Raw genomic sequence first — 21124 nt, 5'->3', positions numbered from 1 at the left:
CTTATAGTACTATGTTTTGGATTTGCGACCAAAACACTGTTGATAACCCACCAATGTTTTAGCCGTTGCTGAACAGTGTATGCAGAGTTTCAAGACATTCTCTCTTTCTCACTCCTCGTCCTACACACATGTGACTATGTTGGGGATACATAAGAAGTTGAGAGGGAACACAACCAAGACAGCTGACCCAAACTGACCAGAGAGATATTATTCTGTGCCATATAATGTCATGTTCAGCAATAAAAACTGAGGGAGGGGGCTTTGGGGAAGGTAATCACTGCTCAAAGACTGGCTGCATTGGTCTGCTTATGAGAGGTGGTGAGTGATTGCCTTTGCATCGCTTGATTTGTTTTATTTCTTCTTTCTTCTTCCTCTTTCCTTTGCTGCTTAAACTATCTTTAATTTGACCCATGAGTTTTCTTACTTTTGCTCTTCCTGTTCTCCTCTCCATCCCACTGGGGCAGGGGGGAGCGAAGGAGCGTCTGTGTGGTGCTTAGTTGCCAGCCAGGGCACCACAGTCTTATAAAAAGTAGTTCTGATAGTACTTAAATTTGAATGGAAGGCCGCAATGATCCGAGGGCTGGAGCACCTCTCCTATGAAGACAGGCAGAGAGAGCTGGGGTTGTTCACCCTGGAGAAGAGAAGGCTCTGGTGAGAGCTTATAGCAGCCTTCCAGTACCTAAAGGGCGTCTACCATAAAGATGGAGAGGGACTTTTTACAAGGGCTTGTAGGGACAGGACAAGGGGTAATGACTTTAAACTGAAAGAGGGGAGATTTAGATTAGATCTAAGGAAGAAATTCTTCCATCGGAGGGTGGTGAGGCACTGGAACAGGTTGCCCAGAGAAGCTGTGGATGCCCCATCTCCGGAAGTGTTCAAGGCCAAGTTGGATGAGGCTTTGAGCAACCTGGTGTAGTGGAAGGTGTCGTATCTTCCGAAATGGTAAGAATGATTACTTAAAATATCATGAAGCTTTAATGATATTTTGTGTCATTTCCATTTTAACTTATTTTCAATAGCATTGCATTTTAGTCCCAGCTGGTAACTAAGCACCATGCAGCTGCTCGCTCATTGCCCCTTCCCAGAAGGATGGAGAGGAGAGAATATAACAAAAGGCTCGAGAGTCGAGAAAAGGACAGAGAGGGATCACTTGCCAGTTATGGTCACAGGCAAAACAGCCTCAACTTGGGGAAAAAAAGAATTTAATTTGTCACCAATGAAGTCAGAGAAGGATAATGAGAAACAAAGCCAGATCTTAAAAACACCTCCCACCACTCCTGCCTTCTTCCCGGGCTCAACTTTGCTCCAAATTTTCTTTACCTCCTCCCCCCAGCAGCACGGGGATGGGGAATCAGGGTTGCGGTCAGTTTGTCACACATTGTTTCTGTCACTCCTTCTTCCTCCAAGCGAGGACTCCTCATGCTTTTCCCTCTTTTCCCTGCTTCAGTGTGGGGTCCCTCCCAGGGAAGACAGTTCTTCATGAACTTTTCTGACATGAGTCCATCCTGCAGGATGTAGTCCTTCACTAACTGCTCCAGTGTGGGTCCTCCTCATGGAGTGCAGTCCTTCAGGAACGGACTGCTCCAGCACAGCCTTTCCCATGGAATCATGGCTTCTTTGGGCACAGGCACCTGCTCCAACATGGGATCCTCTCCCATGGGCTGCGGGTGGATCTCTGCTCCACTGTTTCTCTCATGGGCTGCAGAGGGGCCACTGCTGTCTCACCATGGGCTGCAGGGGAATCTTGGCTCTGGCACACCTCCTCCCGCTCCATCTTTGCTGACCGTGTTGTCTGTGAAGTTTTTTCCCTCACATCCCACTCCTCTCCAGTCTCAGTTTAGGGGAACAAAGGCCTTTGGCCAGTGCTGCTGGGCTGTGAGGAACCACTCCCTGGCCCCAGGGGGTCAGGGTGAGGCCTCTGCACCTTCCCACTCTCTGCGCAGGTCCCGCATGGTGCAGGTTTGGGGTTTTTCTTTCTTTTTAAATATGTTATTCACAGAGGTGCTGATTGGTTCTGCCGTGGCCAGAAGCAGGTCTGACTTGGAGCTGGGGAAGCTTCTGGCAGCTTCTCACAGGGGCCATCCCTGTAGCCCCTTCCCTGCTACTGAAACTCTGCCACACAAACTCAGCATGAAGAGGAAGTAGCATATAAAAATAAAATAAATAATTACTAATATAGTTTGTATTTTAATAACATAATTGAAAGAAGTTGAGAAATTTTTCCTTTAACCTAAATAAATATAGGGTAATTCTTCTGCTTTCATTAGTATATCACTTGAGTGTGGAAAAATGTCATCACTGCTTGACATTGTAGGCTCAGCAGAACACCCACATCAGTGAATTTGATTTTACTAAGATAGTTTGTTTTCACCTGAAGAAAGGTTACTAAGTAGAAAATGAACTGTACTGGTTTATCTTCATTTACCATTAAGAATGCTTAACTGATGCAGTATACTAGTGCAGCTTTCAATGACATAGACCTTCTTGTTCATTCGTCTGTCTCTTCCTTGATTCTCTCTTTTCCTTTTATATCCTGATCTCCCTTCTATACACCTCAAGACTGCAGAGCAAATTGGCTCGAATGAAAAGTCTAAATATAACATAGTAAGTATAAGCAAAAGAGGGCTGATTTGACTTCTCTGAGGAGAAAGCAAAGCAGTCAGAAGATGGCATGGAAAGGAAGGATAAGAAAGTAAATTGAAGGAAGGGAAATAATATTAGCAAACATCTAGAAATCAAGAAGGAACAAGATGATGACCGTGGGGTTCTGAGAAGAAAAAACGTTTCCTTAGAAGTCATGATTGCGTGGTCTGATGCCTTGAACTGGCTAATGCACTGGTAACCTGGGACTCCTAGAACTCGCAGGCTGCAGGTTCTGGTACCGAAATAAGCGTAGAAGTGTCAGGCAGAGATTTACCATTCTTAGTGCTATATAGTCCTGAACGAGTTGAGTAGCAAGGATTGAAGATGTGAACCTGAAACTGGAAAGAATGCTGTTGGAAGAAATTTGCTGCTGTACAATTGTGTCGGGACACTGCACTAGCGGCATTGCCAGCAAACAGACTGAGATCAAGTGTGTGCAGCCTGGAAGGATGAACTGTGGGCTCCATCCGGTCAGGAGCTCTTCTAGATGTCAAGGTGCTGACCACATGCATCCATGAAGGAAACATACATCCAGCCCCACTTCTTCCTTGCTTGAAGTCAGCACCTCAGGCTGCAAACACTTGGTGTGGGCAAGTGCTCAAAGAGAGACTCAGCTGTTAGGGAGGTAGTGTTCTCGGAGGAAATGGTAACAACAATTGTTCCTGATCTGTGGGTTGACGTTTGGATGCAAAATAAATAATTAATTAGATAGATTCTGAAGTGGGGATAATAATTCAGGAACCACTCAGGCATGTAGTGAAGAGGCTATAGCAAATTTGTTTAGGAAACTGAGATCAAGGAGAAACAGTTTCAATATTTGTATACTAGGGTAAGTAGCCCAGGCAACATAATGGAGGGTTTACTGATGCATTACAGGAAGCGGTGTGTTGCGAAGAGAACAGCAGTACCACAGAATCGTATTCATGTTTTGAAAGATGCATGTAGTTAAGGAGAGAGAGAGAAATAAAGATGAAGTCGATATTAGATTAAACATCAGTGATAATATGGTGAACTGAAGAAAAAAAAAGTCTTTGGATAAGATATGGTTGGATCTGACTTAGAATCACATTTGGAGAAACATTAAGAAAATAATAATTCTGAATTTATTTTAGAATTCTGCTATGGGCACCTGGGGCCAGAGTTGCGATTGAGTTTTTTCGTACGTGGGACTAATTGTTTTATATAATTTGAATAAATGTGCTATGTAGAAGGAAAATAATCATGCTACCTGAAGAAATAGCCATTAATGCTATCTTGATCTGTTTTTGAAATACCTTATCTTATTATAAATAATTTTTTTTTATGTATTTTAGTCACGAAGTGTGGACAAGCAACATGCTGTACTAAACTATGATGCCTCTACAGATGAACACTTGGTGAAGGATTTGGGCAGCTTGAATGGGGTAAGTTAAGATCAGAAATTGATAGCTTCCCATAGTCTTTTGTATGTTTGTTGGTTGGTTGGTTGGTTTGTTTGTTTTTTCACAAAGAGATTATGATTTAACAAGTGTACGTTAATATCTTTTTAATGCAAAATTGGAAATGGAGGAACATTTAAAAGGAAAATGTAATTTTTGTGGGAGTTTTCCACTGCATGTTATTTAAAGGGCTCCAATAAGAGGAGCTGTGGCAGTAGAAAATAGTAAGAGGGCTGTGGCAGTAGAAAAATCTCAAGATTATAAAAAAGAATATGTTACTCTTCTGTATTTCAGAAATGTAGAAAAAAAATCAAAACTCGATTATATTGAAAAAAAAAGATATTTCAATCTCTGCCATCTCTGGTTAAGAAATGGATTTTTATTTCATATGCTATTCCTTTTTTCTTATTTTTCGTACAGAAAAGAATGTTAAACTGTACTTCATATGTGAAAAATATTCAGTATGCAATAACCATGTTGTATCTAAACCTATTTAAATAGTTCTATATTTGCATTTAGTTTTTCAGTATCCTTTTTGTCAAAATGTCTATGAATGATGCGTGTTAAGGTATTACAAACTAATGAAGGAAAATGCAAAGTTAAGAACAAAATAAAGTTTCATATGACATTTTACATTTTTAAGGCTTTTTTAGGAATTGAATGTTCTAGGTGAGCTTCGCCTTTGATAAATGTTTTGAATGTATAATAGATTATTAAACACTTTGTATTTTTATAGCCCTTTAGATACTTTATAAGCTGTTTAAACACACCTGTCATGGCTGTTATTTTATATAACTTTAAATGCTTGACCATGTCAGAAATGCGTACAGAATAAAATCATGAGTTCATTTGTGATTGCTTATTTGAATTAGTTAAGAAAATATTTAGAAAGCTACTGGTAGTGAATAGCTTTGTCAAATGTTTAAAAAAATAGATGATGAAGAAGAAATCTCAAGTTACTGCCTGTTAGCATTGGTTTAGGTTTTGGTGTTTGATCTTGTAGTGCATTTCAAAATAAAAACCCTGTTAGTCTGTCTCTGTTAGCTTTTCTGTATTTTAAGGTAGCTAACTCAGCCTTCTAAAGAGTCAGCGTTTCAAATCCATTTGAAACCAGTGTAACCTGAAGGGTTATATCCTTTGAACAATTGTAGTCATATAAGAACTTTGCTCCTTAAATATTTAATACAGCTCTGTAATTTAAAAGTCAGTGCACTGTTTCAAAGCAGAGATCAAAAATGAATTTGGCACATAGTTAAGTTTTTGCTGAACCATTTGGTTTTATTCCCTAATTCTGTTACTCCTGTAGTCAATAGGAATATCTTCAGATTTCCATTACCTTGTCAGAAAACTTGAGTTTAATTAAAATATGTGTTGAAAGGCCTTCATTTGACTCCTTTCTTGGCCTCTGATAAAGAGCTTTCAGTTACTTGCTTCGCTTGGTTGGATTCATTCTTTTGTTTGAGTTGCTCTATAACTGTTTGCCCAGAAACATCAAAAGAACTCTTTCTTCCCACAGATTTGGGACAGGGAGTATTAAGTTTTAGGAGTTCAGTCCTTTGTCTTCTTGGTGCCTCCCTTACTATCTCCTTCCAACTGTGCTGTTCTTACATACCTCTACCTACCTGGTTTCAGATCAAAGAGGAAAAACATAATTTTGTAGCACCATACTTAATTTTGTGGCAGAACAATATATACCATGCCTCTGTACCATGCAGTGAACTACTAACTAGGCAATAATTCTTTTAGTCTAGCTACTATTTCCACTGAGAACATCACCTCTCTAACAGCCAAGTCCCTCTTTTAGTGCTTCATCAGCTTCTACCCATTCTTATTTCCCTTGCTTCATCAAGAGCGAACGTTTATTTTGAGTGTCCCCCTTTAGTCCCGTTTCTTTGGAGAACAGATGTGTGCTGTTCTTGGTATACAGGGCCACTCCATTCCTGGTGTAACGCACTTTAACTACTAAAGATAATTCAGAGTTTAAGGCAATATGGCTGCTACTAATACATCGGCTTTTCTTTCGAGTTTTATGTGTCTCAGGTACTTTCACTAGATGAACTGAAATTGCACCTGATGCCCTAATGCCTGGACATTCTTATCTGTATGGTTGATTCACACTCAATTCAGTGAAAAGGTTACAGCAGTCTTCATCCGTGACTTCATACCTCTAGATTTGAAAATAAAGCAAAAGTAGATTTTAATCATATTTACATGATGTAAAGTTTTATTTCTAATAGTCCATCATGACTCCTCCTGGTCATTACTGCTTATGTTTTATTTCATACAAAAAAGATTAAGGAATTTATCTTTTCTGAAGAAAATGTGAACAGTTGCAAAGATATAATCTATTATTTCACGAGTATCAACAGAATTCAACTATATTTTCTCCTTTGACTTGTGACCTCAAAAATATACCAGAAAAATTATCAAACATCCATGGCCCTGTTGAATAATGTTCTTCTCAGGCATAGTTATAGAATAGTGAAGTCCTTTCGCACGGATGTTTCAGGGACTGGATTGTGAAATGCTCAGCAAACTTTGTGAGGTCTTTAAGAGAGTTGACTCTCACTATTTGAAGAATAAAGCTTTGGAAGTCATGTGAATATATATATAAAAATGTATATAAGGTGATTTAAAGGGGAAAAAGGATTCCTTATTTACATAGTAACTAGCTTTTTCAAGCTAGCTTTATCTTAGATCCCAAAGCCTGTGGTGGGATTTTAAAACTCCAGTGGCAAAGCAACTGAGGCTTGGTTGTTGTACGCCCTCGGTTCAGTCGTGAGGGTGTCTGTACACTGCACACACTGCCTTCAGAGTTCTCTGAGTTGAGTATACTGCATGCACATGAATTTCAGAACTCTGACCTGGGAGGAAAAATAGTTATGTACATGTATGTATGCATGTCTACAAGGCAGCCACCTTTTGGTGATGCACTAAAATTCAGTCTGCCTTGAGGATATTCTTCACACGGGTTTTTGATCTGGACTGTCACAATGTTAAAATGGAATAAATATGCATTAAACACCTCTCAAAGTCTCATGCTTACAAACCAGTAAATAGTTGTACCTTGAATTCTTATTTATCATGGAAGATATTTTCCATGAAGAAGGTAAGCAATTTTTTAAATAATAAAATAAACATAATTTTCATTTAGAAAATAAAATAAAATAAACCCAAAATAATCCCTTTACTGTTTTGGAGAAGGACATTGTTTCTATCTTTCCAGACTTCATCTAGTACTAGACTTAGATGAGCAACACAAGCATTCAAAGATTTAGATTGTTGGCTTACTTAATTATTCAAGTTTATTTTTTCATGTGTGTGTGACCTTAACTTTGAAGTGCCTAAAAACCGGCAAATTCCAGCTGCTGCATTCCTTACAAACGTGCATACCTTGTTGTAGAATTCTTAAGTTTGAAGTAGGATGATTCTGTGGGCTTGTGATATTCTGAGTCCCCAAAACTAGCACAAACCAATAGTAAATATGTTTCAGAAGGGCACCCTGGCTATTTAATCTATCTGTAGTATTAGCATGTAGTTGTTATGAAAAGTAAAAGAGCTGGAAGCTGTAAATTTTTTAAGTTATGAAAAAATATACTACTGATAAATAATTCATAAAATAATGCAACAGACTAATACCAGGTAATCCATAAATATTTTATCTGCCTTGAATTTGCCCTAAATTAAGGCTTCATTATGAGTTTTAAAAGAAGATGAAGGAAAGAATACCAAGAAACAAGAGACTTCACGTATAGCTGATTATTCATATTTCTTGCAAGGAAGATGCTACGTTCTTGTAAGTCCAGATGTTACATTGTTTTCAGGTAAAAGGACAGGGAAGATTTCAAGAAAGCCAGGGGAGAATGTAGAGGAGAGGAACTTGGAGTGTAAATTGTAGCTTCTTAAAATTGTAGCAGATTTGAATTTAGCCTTGACCAATAGTTTAAGGCAGGATGCTGTGCAGAAGTTTGTCAGCTCACACTGTAGAAAGATTGTTCAAGGATGTGTAACTCTGAAAGGGTCTTCAATATTATGCAGAGTTACATTTACTGTTTTCTTTTAACTTTGCAGCCTGATCTCTAGTTTTTGTAATCGAGAGCTTAAAATTCCGTTCTGCTAGGAAAAAAAACCCATGTCTTTACCCTTTTATATTTCTCCATCACTGAGTGAATTCAGAAGATACAGACAAAACGTATTTTCTGAAGGTAACAATTCAGTTTAAGAAACAATTCTCTTTCACAGTTAGAGATACAGCCTAACTTGGAAAGTTCTAAGAGCAGTGGTATGACTCGGCATGAGCAGAATGCTCAACATGAGAGCTGTCATTGGGAGATGGCAGATTCTGGAAGTCTCTACCTGAAGGTTTAAGCATCCCCTCCAACAGCAAAAGGGCAAGTTGTGAGGAGAACAATCTCTGTTCCTGCTGTTCACTCCTGCCTTAGCATGTTAGCATCCTTGTTTTCTGAAATCTGAAATCAGCACATGCAACTTCAAGTCTTGCTGATTTTAGTAACCTGGACAGTTTGCTTTACACTGACAGCCTACCTTCCTAAGACTGAGAATCAGTCTTTAAAGATGCAGATCAGTTCCAAGGAAGGAATAAACTTTTTTTCTTGGTTCTTACAAGAGCTTATATCTGTTCTAGAATTTTGTGTAGGTGACTTTCTAGAATTTTCTTTAGGGCTTGAATGATCTGACTTCAAGCCTTATTTATGTTCATTTGATTTTTTTCCCACAGAGATGAAATTGTTTTCCAACTCTTCCAAATTATGTCTTTGAGATCCATTTTGACTTGAACATATATTATTCGTCCTCTTTGCTGCCTCTGTAATTAGTCACTGTATTTATCTTGGGCCCTCTTGAAATTTATCCCAGCATGCTTTTTCAAATTCCTTGTTATTTTTCACTGTTAGGTTTAATCTGGACCTTGAAATCAGAGTAATCTGTATTGCCTCTAACAGACAACGGAATATGGCTGGTGAAATTGTGTAAACATTCAGGTATATGAATCCTTCTCCAAATCACTGAAAGCTTGTCTGATTTCTCCAAGTGTGTTTCCAACAGTGATTTCAAGGAGGAGAGGATTACTTATTGTACAGTAACTGAATTTTCAAAAGGTATTGTCAAGCCTATGGAATTTTCTCTGCTTTGCTGGTGTAATAATGTTATTTCTGCTTATAAACGTTATTACACCTACTCTTTCCAGAGTCACAATATATTGAATTCTTTAGGACTGCTATTTGGAGTTACTTGGATGCACTAACTTCATCCTTTTTTCCTTTAATTCCTTTGACAATGTTTAGAAGTTATAAGCTACCTCAGAACTCTCACATCTAATGTTAAATGCTGTACAAATGTGATGATAAATCAATTCTGACAGCTGATTGGGATTGAAAAAAAGTGAACTGCAAGAAAAATAACGAGTGGAGGTGCTAATTTGAGGGAAAATTAATCAACAGTTCAGTAAATACTTCTAACAAGGTTAAGCTTGTAAGAAACTTTTCAAGGCCAGCGTGATGTCTGCTGCCTGGTTGGCAACTGGTGTTTAACCTTTGTTTTGAAATATTTTATGAAGCAGGTGGCAATTTAAGCATATAGTTTAATTCCCCAGTGAATCACCAGTATAGAATTTGCCGTGCTGAAAACTTTCTTATAAAATTAAGTGATTTGTCATTTCATTATTTTGGAATTTAATGGTATCTCTTTCTGTCATCGTTTATTTCTATAGACATTTGTGAACGATGTGAGGATTCCAGAACAAACATACATCACTCTGAAGTTAGAAGATAAATTGAGATTTGGATATGATATCCTTGTCATAAAAATCCACGAAGCCCTGACACACTTTTCTTGCTAAAATTATGGTTGTGTTTAATGAAAGGTTCTCATACTGTTTGAAAAACAACTTTGATATATTTATTTCTCTCATTACTATGAAAATGCCTATATTGGAGAAAATGGCAGTTATTAGAATACTGTACCTTGGTCAGAACTATTGATAAAGTACGCTTCATTGTTTCTCACTGCGAGAAACCTCAACTTCCAATTACTTCTTAAAACTTCTGTGTTGCTAGGAATCATTCATTTTCTTGGAGTCAAATACAAAAATATTTGTTATCATATGAGATTGTATACAAGTAGAGAAGATTGCAAGTAATTACTCAGCAAACTACCAAATGAAAAAAAAAAAGAGAACTTGTAATAATACTACATTAAGATATCTACTCAATGTTCTATTTACAAATAGTAAATAATTTTATTGTGCATTTGCTTTGAGTATGATTGTACATGCTAGTCTTAACAGTGACATATTTGTAGAACAAGTTGCCATTCCAATGGCAGGGTAGGTTGTAGAACTGTTGCTTTTCTGTAAAATCCTCTTGTGAATTGAGAAATCTTTCCAGTATTTTCCTTACCATTTCCTACATACTAATCTTTTTACTGTTGTCAGGGGAGAGATGAGAGTCCCTGAAGAAGCACTTAAGGTAATAACGTGCAGTTCTTAGATGTTCTTCTGTCATTGTGTAGTTATTGGTAACATAGGGGTTTTTTTCAGTCTTTGAGAGTGTTTTTTCTTCTTTATTTAATGTCATGTAGCATGAAAAATTCACAAGCCAACTCCAATTATCCCAAAAATCTTCAGAGACAGAAGGGTCGAAGCAAACTTGCTCCAAAAGCTCAGAGTCCAAGGTAACAGACTCCACAGCTGAAGTGCACCACAAAACTACAGAAGCACTGAAATCTGAAGAGAAATCAGTGGGTAAGGTTCATTTTTGCTGCAGAAGGAGAACACAAACTTGGAAAGGATATTTATTTGCTTTGCTAGGATGCTTCTGAAATAATATAGATAGTAAAAACTCCACATGTGAAATTTTAAACATACTTTAAGTGTAATTAATAACTTTCAGAATTGAATTGCGGCCTTTTTTACTGTAGTATCCACATGTTAAGAAAACTCATAAAGGGACATTTAGTCAGCATTTACCAGATTTTTACATTTCTCTTTCCCCAAATCACAAGCTTTCAGCATTTGTGGCAGGGAAGTGTGCTGGTTTTTGCAGTTTAACCAAAAATATTTGTTCAGCAACAGTTTGTACTTTTTAGTACCACCATTGTCAAGTGCACTCTTTATTTTTTTAAATGAGTGGGTGTTTTGTATTTATTTTATAGATATTATTTGTTGTTAGATGCGTCAGGATAGAACTTAATTCTTCTATTTTTTCAAAATTTGTAGAAACTATAGCTTCGGTCTTGTTTCTACCTCATCTTTAATATTTATGTAATGTGTCATTGTGGCTCTACTGTGGGTGTCTTAACTTCATTTTGAAGCTTGCTAAAGTTTATTGTTCATCTTATTGTAACTTGTTGTGTTACCTGTTACTACTGGAGATAACCACAAGAATGAGAAAGGAATCAGGTATTATTACTTCCTTAATATGGAGCTGACTACATCTGAGTCCTTGGTCAGGGCTGTACAGTTTTGTTTAGATTTAATCCATTCTTCTGGAAGACACGCTTCAAAGAGTTCTTTTCCCACATATAAGATTCTGTGGTATAACTAATTAATCTGTTTGTTTTGTTGGTTGTATTAAAGGTACGTAAAGCCTATCCATTACTTCAGTGTTCCTATTCAGTGTGGCTTTTCAACATTCAGATCCTCTTAAAATTTCATAAAGTGGCACACTGGAGTTTTTTTATCCTCGTCTTCCATTTTTCTCTTTGGTCTTCCAAAAATAGCAGTCGAAGTTAATGATAGGGATTTATATTTGAGTGCAACTCTCTAGCTTTTTTGGGGATTTATTCTTTCGCTCTTGGTGTATATATGCATAGCTGTTTACTATTGCTAATTCAGTGCACAAGCATCACCCATCAAGTTTTTAAAAACAAATCAGAATTGACTAAAGTGTAATGGTGTTTAAAAAAAGCAGTAGGTAGTATCTTCAAATCATATTGAAAATTTGGCATGGCTATGAAATTATATATCATCATTGGAATGGCAGTGAATAAAATGAATGAAATAAATTGAATGAAAATGTTGAAATTCGTGATAAGCAAAGTAACAGACAAGCTACTAGGCTCGATTTGAACAGATCATGCTGTGATATATAAGGACTCTTTAAAGTATCTTCAGAACATCCGTATGATAATAAAGTAGCGAAATCTCAGTAGGGTGAAGTGTTCTCCCAACAGATAAGGTGAATACTAATCCTGTCAATTTATCGTCAAGGTAGAAATCTTAATTATATCAGTGTATTTCTTCTTATTTAATCTTTACATTTAAATGTGTTTAATCATGTCTATACATCCTGTATAAAAAATAGCATTTTTAATTGTGCTTTGATTTTAACTATTGCGTTTTAAAAGATAATGAAAAAATGATTGTGCTTAGTAATGTTTTATACAAGGTAACTTTCATCACTCTGTAGTAGCTGTCAGCAATTTGGAACCTTGGCAACATTGCAAAATTTGATCAGTTTTTCATGCAGTGAGTTCAGATTTCATTGAAAGGTCAATGTGGGGTAAAAGTGAGAATCTTTTCACAGAAATAGTAGTGGACAGCTTTTAGGAATGTACTGCTATGCTGATGACTTCAAACCGAGAGGAGAAAATAATGTTTAGATATATCAGAGTAACAATAAGAGATGTCAGCTGCCTTTGCAGAAACGTTTGTGCCAAAAATTTTGATCAGGTCATTAGTAAGCTTTTATATTTAGAACCCAGATCAGTTATCCAGCCTCCAAATTTGTTTTGTGTTTCAGCAAATGCATGCAAGTAGTTCACTTCAGCTTCCAGGAGAAACGATCCAAACAAATGACTCTCTTCATGTTATTTTAACCTAAATATCACAACTAAGCAGAAAAGTAATTTCCTCTGCTTTGGGCTGGTTTTACAGATCTTTCTGCCATGCCTCGTGGGACACCCTTGTATGGACAGCCAGCCTGGTGGGGTGATGATGAAGCTGATGAAAAAAGTGGTTGTAAGCCAGATAGCAAGCATGAAGAAAAAATGCATGAGACGGGAGCTTCAGGTAAGTCTATTGTCTTATTTTTGTGGGGTTTGTGCTCTTCAGTAAAGTACCTACGTTCTTAACTAGGGAACTAAACAGATATTAATGTTTGGAAGTTTCATAGACAGTTTGCATAGATTAAAGCCTATTAAAATTAAGGTAGTTTAAAAAATTTATTCTGTGAGAAACAACACATTTCCAGACACCAGTTTCGCGTACAATGTGTCAGTTTTCTAGAATGTAATACAATTTGTTATCAGTAAATATAGGAAATAATGTTTCTTATATGTGCGTCTTATTTATCAATTTAGTCCATATCTGTCATTTTATATGCTCAAAATTAGAGATTCCATAGGGATATTTTATCAAAATAGTTTCTGAAAATAAGTGGTGCTATATTATTTTTGTGTTTGACTTTTAGCTTTATAAGGTGATCTCTGCTAACATTTTCTCCTGCAATTCAGTAATGCTGTGTTAGTGGAAATTACATTTCATAGTTCTTGCAGTAAAGATTTGCGTGGTCTAACAACATGCATCTAACATGTTAATTGCCATTAAACTGGTAATGTTTGTTTCCCCATAATACAGATATTTTTTATTATTTTTTTCAGTTAGCTTGTATATGCACAGTATGTATTGCCAGAACTTCAATCTCAATGTCTATAATTAGGCTTCTAAATCTATCATCGGGCATATAAATAAAGTGACTGCTATTCTAATAAAGAGAATAACCTTAAAACTTACTCAATTTAGAACAAAATTCAGCCATGTTTGTTTAGATACACATTTACGGCCCAACAGTTCTAAGTTTGGAGTTGTTTGAAGTACTTTTAACTGAGGTGGGGATTTCTCTCTTCCTGTAATAGTAGTTGCCTTGGTTACTGTGAATCTTATTTTGCAAGAATTGGAGTAAACTCTAAAACCATGAAGATCAAACTAAACCAATACTTCAATGTAATTAAGTCCATGTCTTTGGAGTTAACTTCTTGTCATAGACTTTAGTGACCTTTTTTGTATTAGTCTAAATTTATCATGACTCAGTAAAGTAAGTCCCTTAAGATTTGGACTAGTAGAAAGAAACCAGGTAAAAACATTTAAATTAATGACAGTTTTCATGCAAGTTTAACAACTTTATTGCATATAAAAGAACTGCATCATAAACCAAACAGATATAGAATGCTTTCTTATTTGGTTGGCTTTTCGGTGAAAAATTTCTCTACCGTATGCAGCATGAGTAGAGTATGCTATTGTGTGCTCCTTTGGAGGCTTTCTAAGTACAAGTTTAATATCCTACATTAGTAATCTATAACTCTTCAATCAAATCTTGTCTAGAAATGTGTTCTTCACACACTTCTAAGCATTCCTAAGAAATATAAATTTTGTTCCTAATGGCAATAATAATGAGAGACAATGACACTTAGATGTTTCACTTCCATTTTTCTCAACAGAAAGGAAAAGTGGGTATGTTATCAGTTACAAAGAAAAAGAATTAAGTCCTTGCCTTCAAGTCTTGCCATTGACAGAATGCTAGCCACATGATTCTCCTTACTTTCTAGATTACAGGAAGCATTAGCTATTGACTATGAAATCTGTGACTCTGTATCTTGCTGTATATGCCAAAACAGGGATTGTGAAGTCTCTAGTATCTGTGGTTTTATTGCTTACATGTCAATGTCTGTAGCAAACCAATATAACGAAAAGATTAATTCATCAAGTTTTTTATACTCTTGTGTGTCTATCTACATTGTTTTAATTAAAAAAACATGCACATTATTTGCCCTCATTAGATATAGGATTATTAAAAAATAATATCCTGAAGTCTCACCTCTGTGCCCAGCAAGATCATGGAGCAGATCCTCCTGGCAACTATGCTGAGGCACATGGAAAACAAGGAGGTGATTGGTGACAGCCGACATGGCTTCACTAAGGGCAAATAGTGCCTGACTAATTTGGTGGCCTTCTATGATGAGGTTACAGCATTGATGGATAGGGGAAGAGCAACTGACATCGTCTACCTGGACTTATCCAAAGCATTTGATACTGTCCCACATGACATCCTTGTCTCTAAATTGGAAAGACATGGTTTTGATGGATGGACCACTCAGTGGATAAGGAATTGGCTGGATGGTCGCACTGAAAGAGTTGTGGTCAACGGTTCAATGTCCAAGTGGAGGCCAGTGACGTGTGGTGTTCCTCAGGGGTCAGTACTGGGGCCAGTGCTATTTAACATTTTTGTCGGCGACATGGACAGTGGGATCAAGTGCACCCTCAGCAAGTTTGCAGATGACACCAAGTTGTGTGGTGTTGTGGCCACGCTGGAGGGAAGGGATGCCATCCAGAGGGACCTTGACAGGCTTGAGAGGTGGGCCTGTGAGAACCTCGTGAAGTTCAACAAGGCCAAGTGCAAGGTCCTGCCCGTGCGTCTGGGCAATCCCAAGCACAAGTACAGGCTGGGTGGAGAATGAATCAAGAGCAGCCCTGAGGAAAAGGACTTGGGAGTGCTGGTTGATGAGAAGCTCAACATGAGGGTGATGAGGTACTGGAACAGGTTGCCCAGAGAAGTTGTAGATGCCCCATCCCTGGAAGTGTTCAAGGCCAGGTTGGATGAGGCTATGGGCAACCTGGTGTAGTGGAGGGTTTCTCCGCCCATGGGAGGGGGGTTGGAACTAGATGATGTTTGAGGTCCCTTCCAACCCTAACCATTCTATGATTCTATGCATAGACAAGTGATTTATTTATCTCAATCAATCTCTGAGTGGATTTTAGTTATATGTTTTATTAGTCTGGTTTTTGACTGTTCTAGAGGTGTTTTAGTAGTGTTGACAGAGAGCCTGAGAAGACAGAGCAGATAGGAGTTGACATTTGCTTCTACAGACACATTTCCTCAATCTCAGAACACTACGTCTGTGTACAAGCGTGCAAAAAAGTATGCTGAATGTTTTCATACAATTATAAAATAAAGACATAAGCTTTTTGGACCCCTTTGGCCTTCAGTTACATTCCATGAAAACATTAAGTTTATTTTTGACAAGTTAGTATGTGTTTTCTTCATGCACTTAGGTTTCATAACAAGATGAATATAATGATTGGAAATCAATATAAAGCAACACTTTAATGAAAGGAAATTGTAAACTTCACAAGCCTGTCATGTTTGGATATTTTTTTAAATAAAAACAAACTTTAGTTTAATAAAAAACATTGAAGGTTATTTGTTCTTTCATGGGCTAAATTGTATTAAGTATTTAAAATACCGATTTAGAACATATTTTTTGATATAAACTGCCTAAAAGTAAGTACATTACAAGTGAATTCACGTATGTAATTGCTGAAACTTTTTGTTTGGTAACTCAAATCGAGAAAGCCTGATATCTTTTTAGCAAATTAATCCTATGAAGAATCTGCTTCATGCATTAATGATTTGGTACACGATTATTCACTGAATAGAAAAGAAGGCATGAATTATAACAGATGGGGCAAGGTTTAATTAGGAGATTGAAATGGGAGATTTGTTCCTGCTAAGCCAACTATAGACAATTAGTCTTTACAGTCTCAATTTAATAAGATTATTTCAATGTCTTTCTGTCACAAGGGAAACTCACTAATGGAAATTATTTGCAAACATAGCAGAATATCCTGGAAAACTTTAAAAAGAAAAAACATTTCTGTTTTTTTCAGACATGCATGTTGCTCTAATTTAATGATCCATAGGTCTACTAGTCTGTATTAAAATGAATACTTGCATATAGAACTATTGTATGACTATATCTGTACTGCAGCTGTTCAACTTAGATGTTATTGGCAAGTTTACTGGGTATGTAATTATTATTAGTATTGCCACGTGTTACACTCTCACTTCCTGGAAGAGCAAAGACTTCATTTTCTGCTAATCTCAGTAGTAGTTGTAGAATTTTACATTATTAGTGCCTTTAACAGAAATCTAGAAAACACAGAAGTAAATTTTTAAACAGGCTTTAAGAATCTGAAGTAATTTTTTCCATTTGGCATGAAGTATTTTTAATTCTAGCACTGCATAACAATATATCAGATTAAATGTTCCTTACATTTAAGAAACAGTGTCATTTTAAGGTAAAGCAAGCTGAGTTATTTTAGAAATTTCAGTGTAATCAGTATGTGTAGGAGATCACACACCATGTTTAATAGCTAGTATTAACATTAAAGTACTTAGAAGTTTGATTTAGATTTTTGCTGAGTTTGGGCCTGGAATGCGTGCAAGTGCTGCATGTGTAAGGCTGGCTTTGCAGAGCAATAGCAGCAAACGTGCATGGTATGTCACAGGGAGCTTTCAGAACATTTTTGAGCCATCACGGCAAAATACTGATTTTGATTAGTTAGGTTAGATTAGTTTTGCACTTGTTTCACTTCAAGTCCTTTAAAGTATACAGTTAAATGATTTACTATGAGAGGTGGGGATTTCTATGTGCTACTCTTTTATATTTTTATTTAGAGAGCAGAATTTTGATATTATTTCAAAAAACAGGTTATGACATCATTAGAAGTCAAAGATCATCCTATTTTAATACAAGGTGAATCATTACATGTATTTTTCACAATCTTGTCTTTAAATAACAGTGAAAAATATGCTTCAGCCATAAAACAAAAAAAGAACCTAAAAGGTAAGTGGGAAATAAAAAGTAGCAATATGGAGAAAAGGAGAAAGGGAAAAAAGAAATTCTGTTACGTGTTTGAAAGCACTAACTTCAGCTTCTTTTCATTAAACATCATTGCACGATACCAAATATAAAGCTAACATAAAATATTTTGGGCTACTGTGTAAATATATTTCAAGCACTTCTTATACCTTCTGCAAATAAGTATTTTGCTCCAGGTTTACAAACATTTTTTCAAGAAATGCTTTTTAAATTCCAGATAATTTTCTTTTACAAGATTTATTTTTAAAATTGCATTTTTAAGGCAGAAAAAAAGAACGTTTCTAAAGAATGAGGACTGTGCAAACATTTTCTGAGGTTTCTTTCTGTCTTTGCAGGTGATAACATATCCATATACATAGGCAATTTCTTGCATATCTGATAGATTGTGTTGAAAAGCACAGAACACTTTTGACATTTCTTGTCCAGGCTGGCAAGTGAAATTTTAAGATTCTGACTGTTTGTGTGACAGATTAAGAAATAAAACTTTAAAAACCAAAAAGTCCTAGAAAGTGTCATCAATTCTGGTAATATCACAAAGTCAATGTTTCTTTTCCAATTATAATCTCTGAGATGACTCTAGTCAAGAATCTCCCTGAATCTCCATTTGGTTAAGCCTATGATTTCCCAAATATTAGTTTCCCTCTTAGCCTCTCCTACACTCATTGTTTCGTTAATAGTCTCACTACACCTGTGTAGCAGCCAGAGTTACTGCTTCCTTTCTTGCTTTGTAGAAACTGCTGCACAGTTGTCCTTTGTAGCTCTAGGCCTTTGCAGAATGAGAGCTGCTTCTTTACAGATACCCTGGTTCTTTTTCTGCCCCTTTCCTTTCACTCGTGCTAGTTCAGAATTCTCTTCAGTTCCTGACAAGTTCACCACCCATCCGTCCCCTCATTTTTCCAAAACACACTTTCACTTCCACACAATTGCCTTTTTTGCTTTATAGATACTGTGCTTGTTCTATTAAAAAATTATAGATCTGTGATGATGACTGTCTTCAGTATTTGCTTGAATGGTTTTTTTTTTAAAGCTATCTAATTTTAGTCTGATATATAATTTGCTTCATCTTGGCAGATGACTTTTTATAATAGGATTTCAAATGTAAAGCTGTTTTATAGATCACTCATGATTATTTGTATTTAGAAAGCTATAAGGACTTGCATTTAGAATTCTGGTGTAAAATTCTAAAGGGTGGTTCAGATCAAGATCTACATTAATTTTTTATTTCCTCGTTGTTTTCAGTTCCTTTTTCTAATAATTTCTGATGTATTTAACTCTTCTAAAAATACAAGAACTTCAGACTGAAAATAGAATTTTTAAGTAACTAAAATTAACTTGTACTTCAGCTTTTTCATTATATAATTTCTAAAAATTTTTCCAATTTAGAAAGAATTAGAAATTAGTTGTAGTTCAGTTTCTCACTTCTTTTGATTAAACTCTATCATAATTTTTATTCCAATGATATTATAGCATCTGTTTAATCAAAAATATTAGAATCAAATACTGTGCATATTGCTATTGTATAAGCAGTTGACTTCAAATGTGAAAGTTGGCACAAGAAAGTTTCACAGATAAAATTGTTTTATGAAGTTGTCCATCAATGCTGACAAGCCAGTGTTTTGCATCCCCTCATCCTAGGCCTACCATACATCTGGTGCTGTTTAGCTACAATCTTATAGTTTTAACAAGATGATGATGAACCAGTTAAATAATATTTTTCATTAAATATGAAATATTTTTTGGCCAGTAGATTGCTGTTAGCTGGCCCAAAAGTAGAAATGTTTCTTAAAACATACTGTATTAGCCAGTTATCTTTTGAAGGAGCATTTAACGCTGCATCTTGCTTAATTATTGATTATAGGAATTGTATGAAATTGTAGGCTTGAAGCTCTGAACAGAACCGTAAGGAAAAAAAATAAGGTACATAAGAACTGGCTCCTTGGTGGATTACTCTCCTCTTCATTGAAAGTGTTGCATGCTGTAAGGAATCCTGGCCCTAGATTTGATCCTACTTTTAGACTTTGATCTATTCCGGCTTGTTAGCTGAAGGAAACAAAAGGAGAGTGATAGTAGTTTACCTAAAATCTAGTAGCTGCGAAGTGTGATCGTTGTTTCTGTACCTTTTCTGTCTAAACATAGAAGCTTTTTAAATGACCTTTGCATCAGTAGAATAGATTCATTCTATATTGTTTGTCTGCTGACATAAGTGTTTTCAGGAAGGGAACTAAAAAGGCATTCCATTTCCCAGGGAGGGAAATGGTGAGTTGCTGTTGAAGTGCCTGAAAACTACTCCACAGAGATGAGGTAGGTGACAGTGTAGTGAAAAGCATTAGCTAGGGTATTCTTGGAATGCAACTCAAGCTCATATTAAGCTCAATATAAAAACTCTCTGAATTCTAAACATCTTTTGTGTTTGCAACAGCTGCTTTTAGATAAAATAAATTAAAACAGCTGTGTTACCTGCATCAGAGTTATTTCATCCTGTTGGTATCCAAACATGGCAATAATAATGTGCACTATTTTGTTACCGTTCCATAACATCATTCTTTTTTTAACTTTTCCGGCTATTATGCTGTCCCTTAATTAGTTCTATTTCTCTGTATCAAATTACCATCTTTTTTATTTTTTAATTTTTAACCTTTTCCTAAATCTTCACAAGAAGCATGCATTTGTGAAGAACAGCATGGGCACATTATGCTGTCTTGCTTTCTTTTCCCCCTGAATTCCTGACCTTAGTGTAGATGTTTCTATTACTACCTTATTGCATTATAGTTTCATACACAAATGGTAACTGTCTCAGCTGATATAGTGTGGCTATTTGTAGCGCCAGAAATCTATTAATTGCATTCTTACGCCTTTACTTGGCAACCGAAAATGATTTCTTAAACATCTTAATGAGGTTCATGATAAATCGTGTAGGAACTATTCAGAATTCTTTTGCTGGAATGTAACTTGCCATTGCTGCTAACATCTCAAGCATCTGTTGCTTATAGCGCATCTCTACACCAGATATTTTGGCTAGCTTGCTAGTTCATGAAATGCAACCAGAAGATTTACTTTCTTAAAGGCACATTGGTCGCTTTGCTGCGACCACAAGAAGCTTTAGCCTTCATTCAGGCTATACAGTGGGACTTTCAATTACTACCCCATGCTTTCTTTACTCAGAGCATGGTTGGGTAACATTTTGCATACTTCCAGCTATTGTCACTTTTTCTGTTCTTCTACAAATTATGGAAACAAGTAAAATAAGAGCAGATGACAGTAGGATTTAGCTCAGTTCTTTGGGTTTATCTTTTGTAGAAACATAAAGTGTTTGAATTTCAGAACACTTTCCAGTGCTTATCAGTGTTAAACTTTTCAAGCTAGAATTAATGTTCGTCATGCGTTAA

The 21124-nt window shown here is 36.3% G+C and overlaps 1 protein-coding gene across 1 annotated transcript in view; it reads left to right on the top strand.

Annotated features, from left to right (window-relative positions):
• Positions 1-21124, top strand: part of CEP170 (centrosomal protein 170) — a 105227-nt gene that overhangs the window by 27045 nt on the left and 57058 nt on the right. The window contains exons 3-7 of the mRNA XM_086631590.1: positions 3957-4046; positions 9790-9868; positions 10488-10546; positions 10659-10821; positions 12955-13089. Coding sequence (XP_086487716.1) covers positions 3957-4046; positions 9790-9868; positions 10488-10546; positions 10659-10821; positions 12955-13089 — 526 coding nt within the window. The remainder of the gene's footprint in view (positions 1-3956; positions 4047-9789; positions 9869-10487; positions 10547-10658; positions 10822-12954; positions 13090-21124) is intronic.

Source organism: Tauraco erythrolophus, chromosome 2, assembly GCF_009769465.1.
Source record: "Tauraco erythrolophus isolate bTauEry1 chromosome 2, bTauEry1.pri, whole genome shotgun sequence".
NCBI classification, from domain to species: domain Eukaryota; kingdom Metazoa; phylum Chordata; class Aves; order Musophagiformes; family Musophagidae; genus Tauraco; species Tauraco erythrolophus.
The sequence above is the reverse complement of the archived record's forward strand: the minus strand, read 5'-3'. Positions and strand labels throughout refer to the sequence as shown.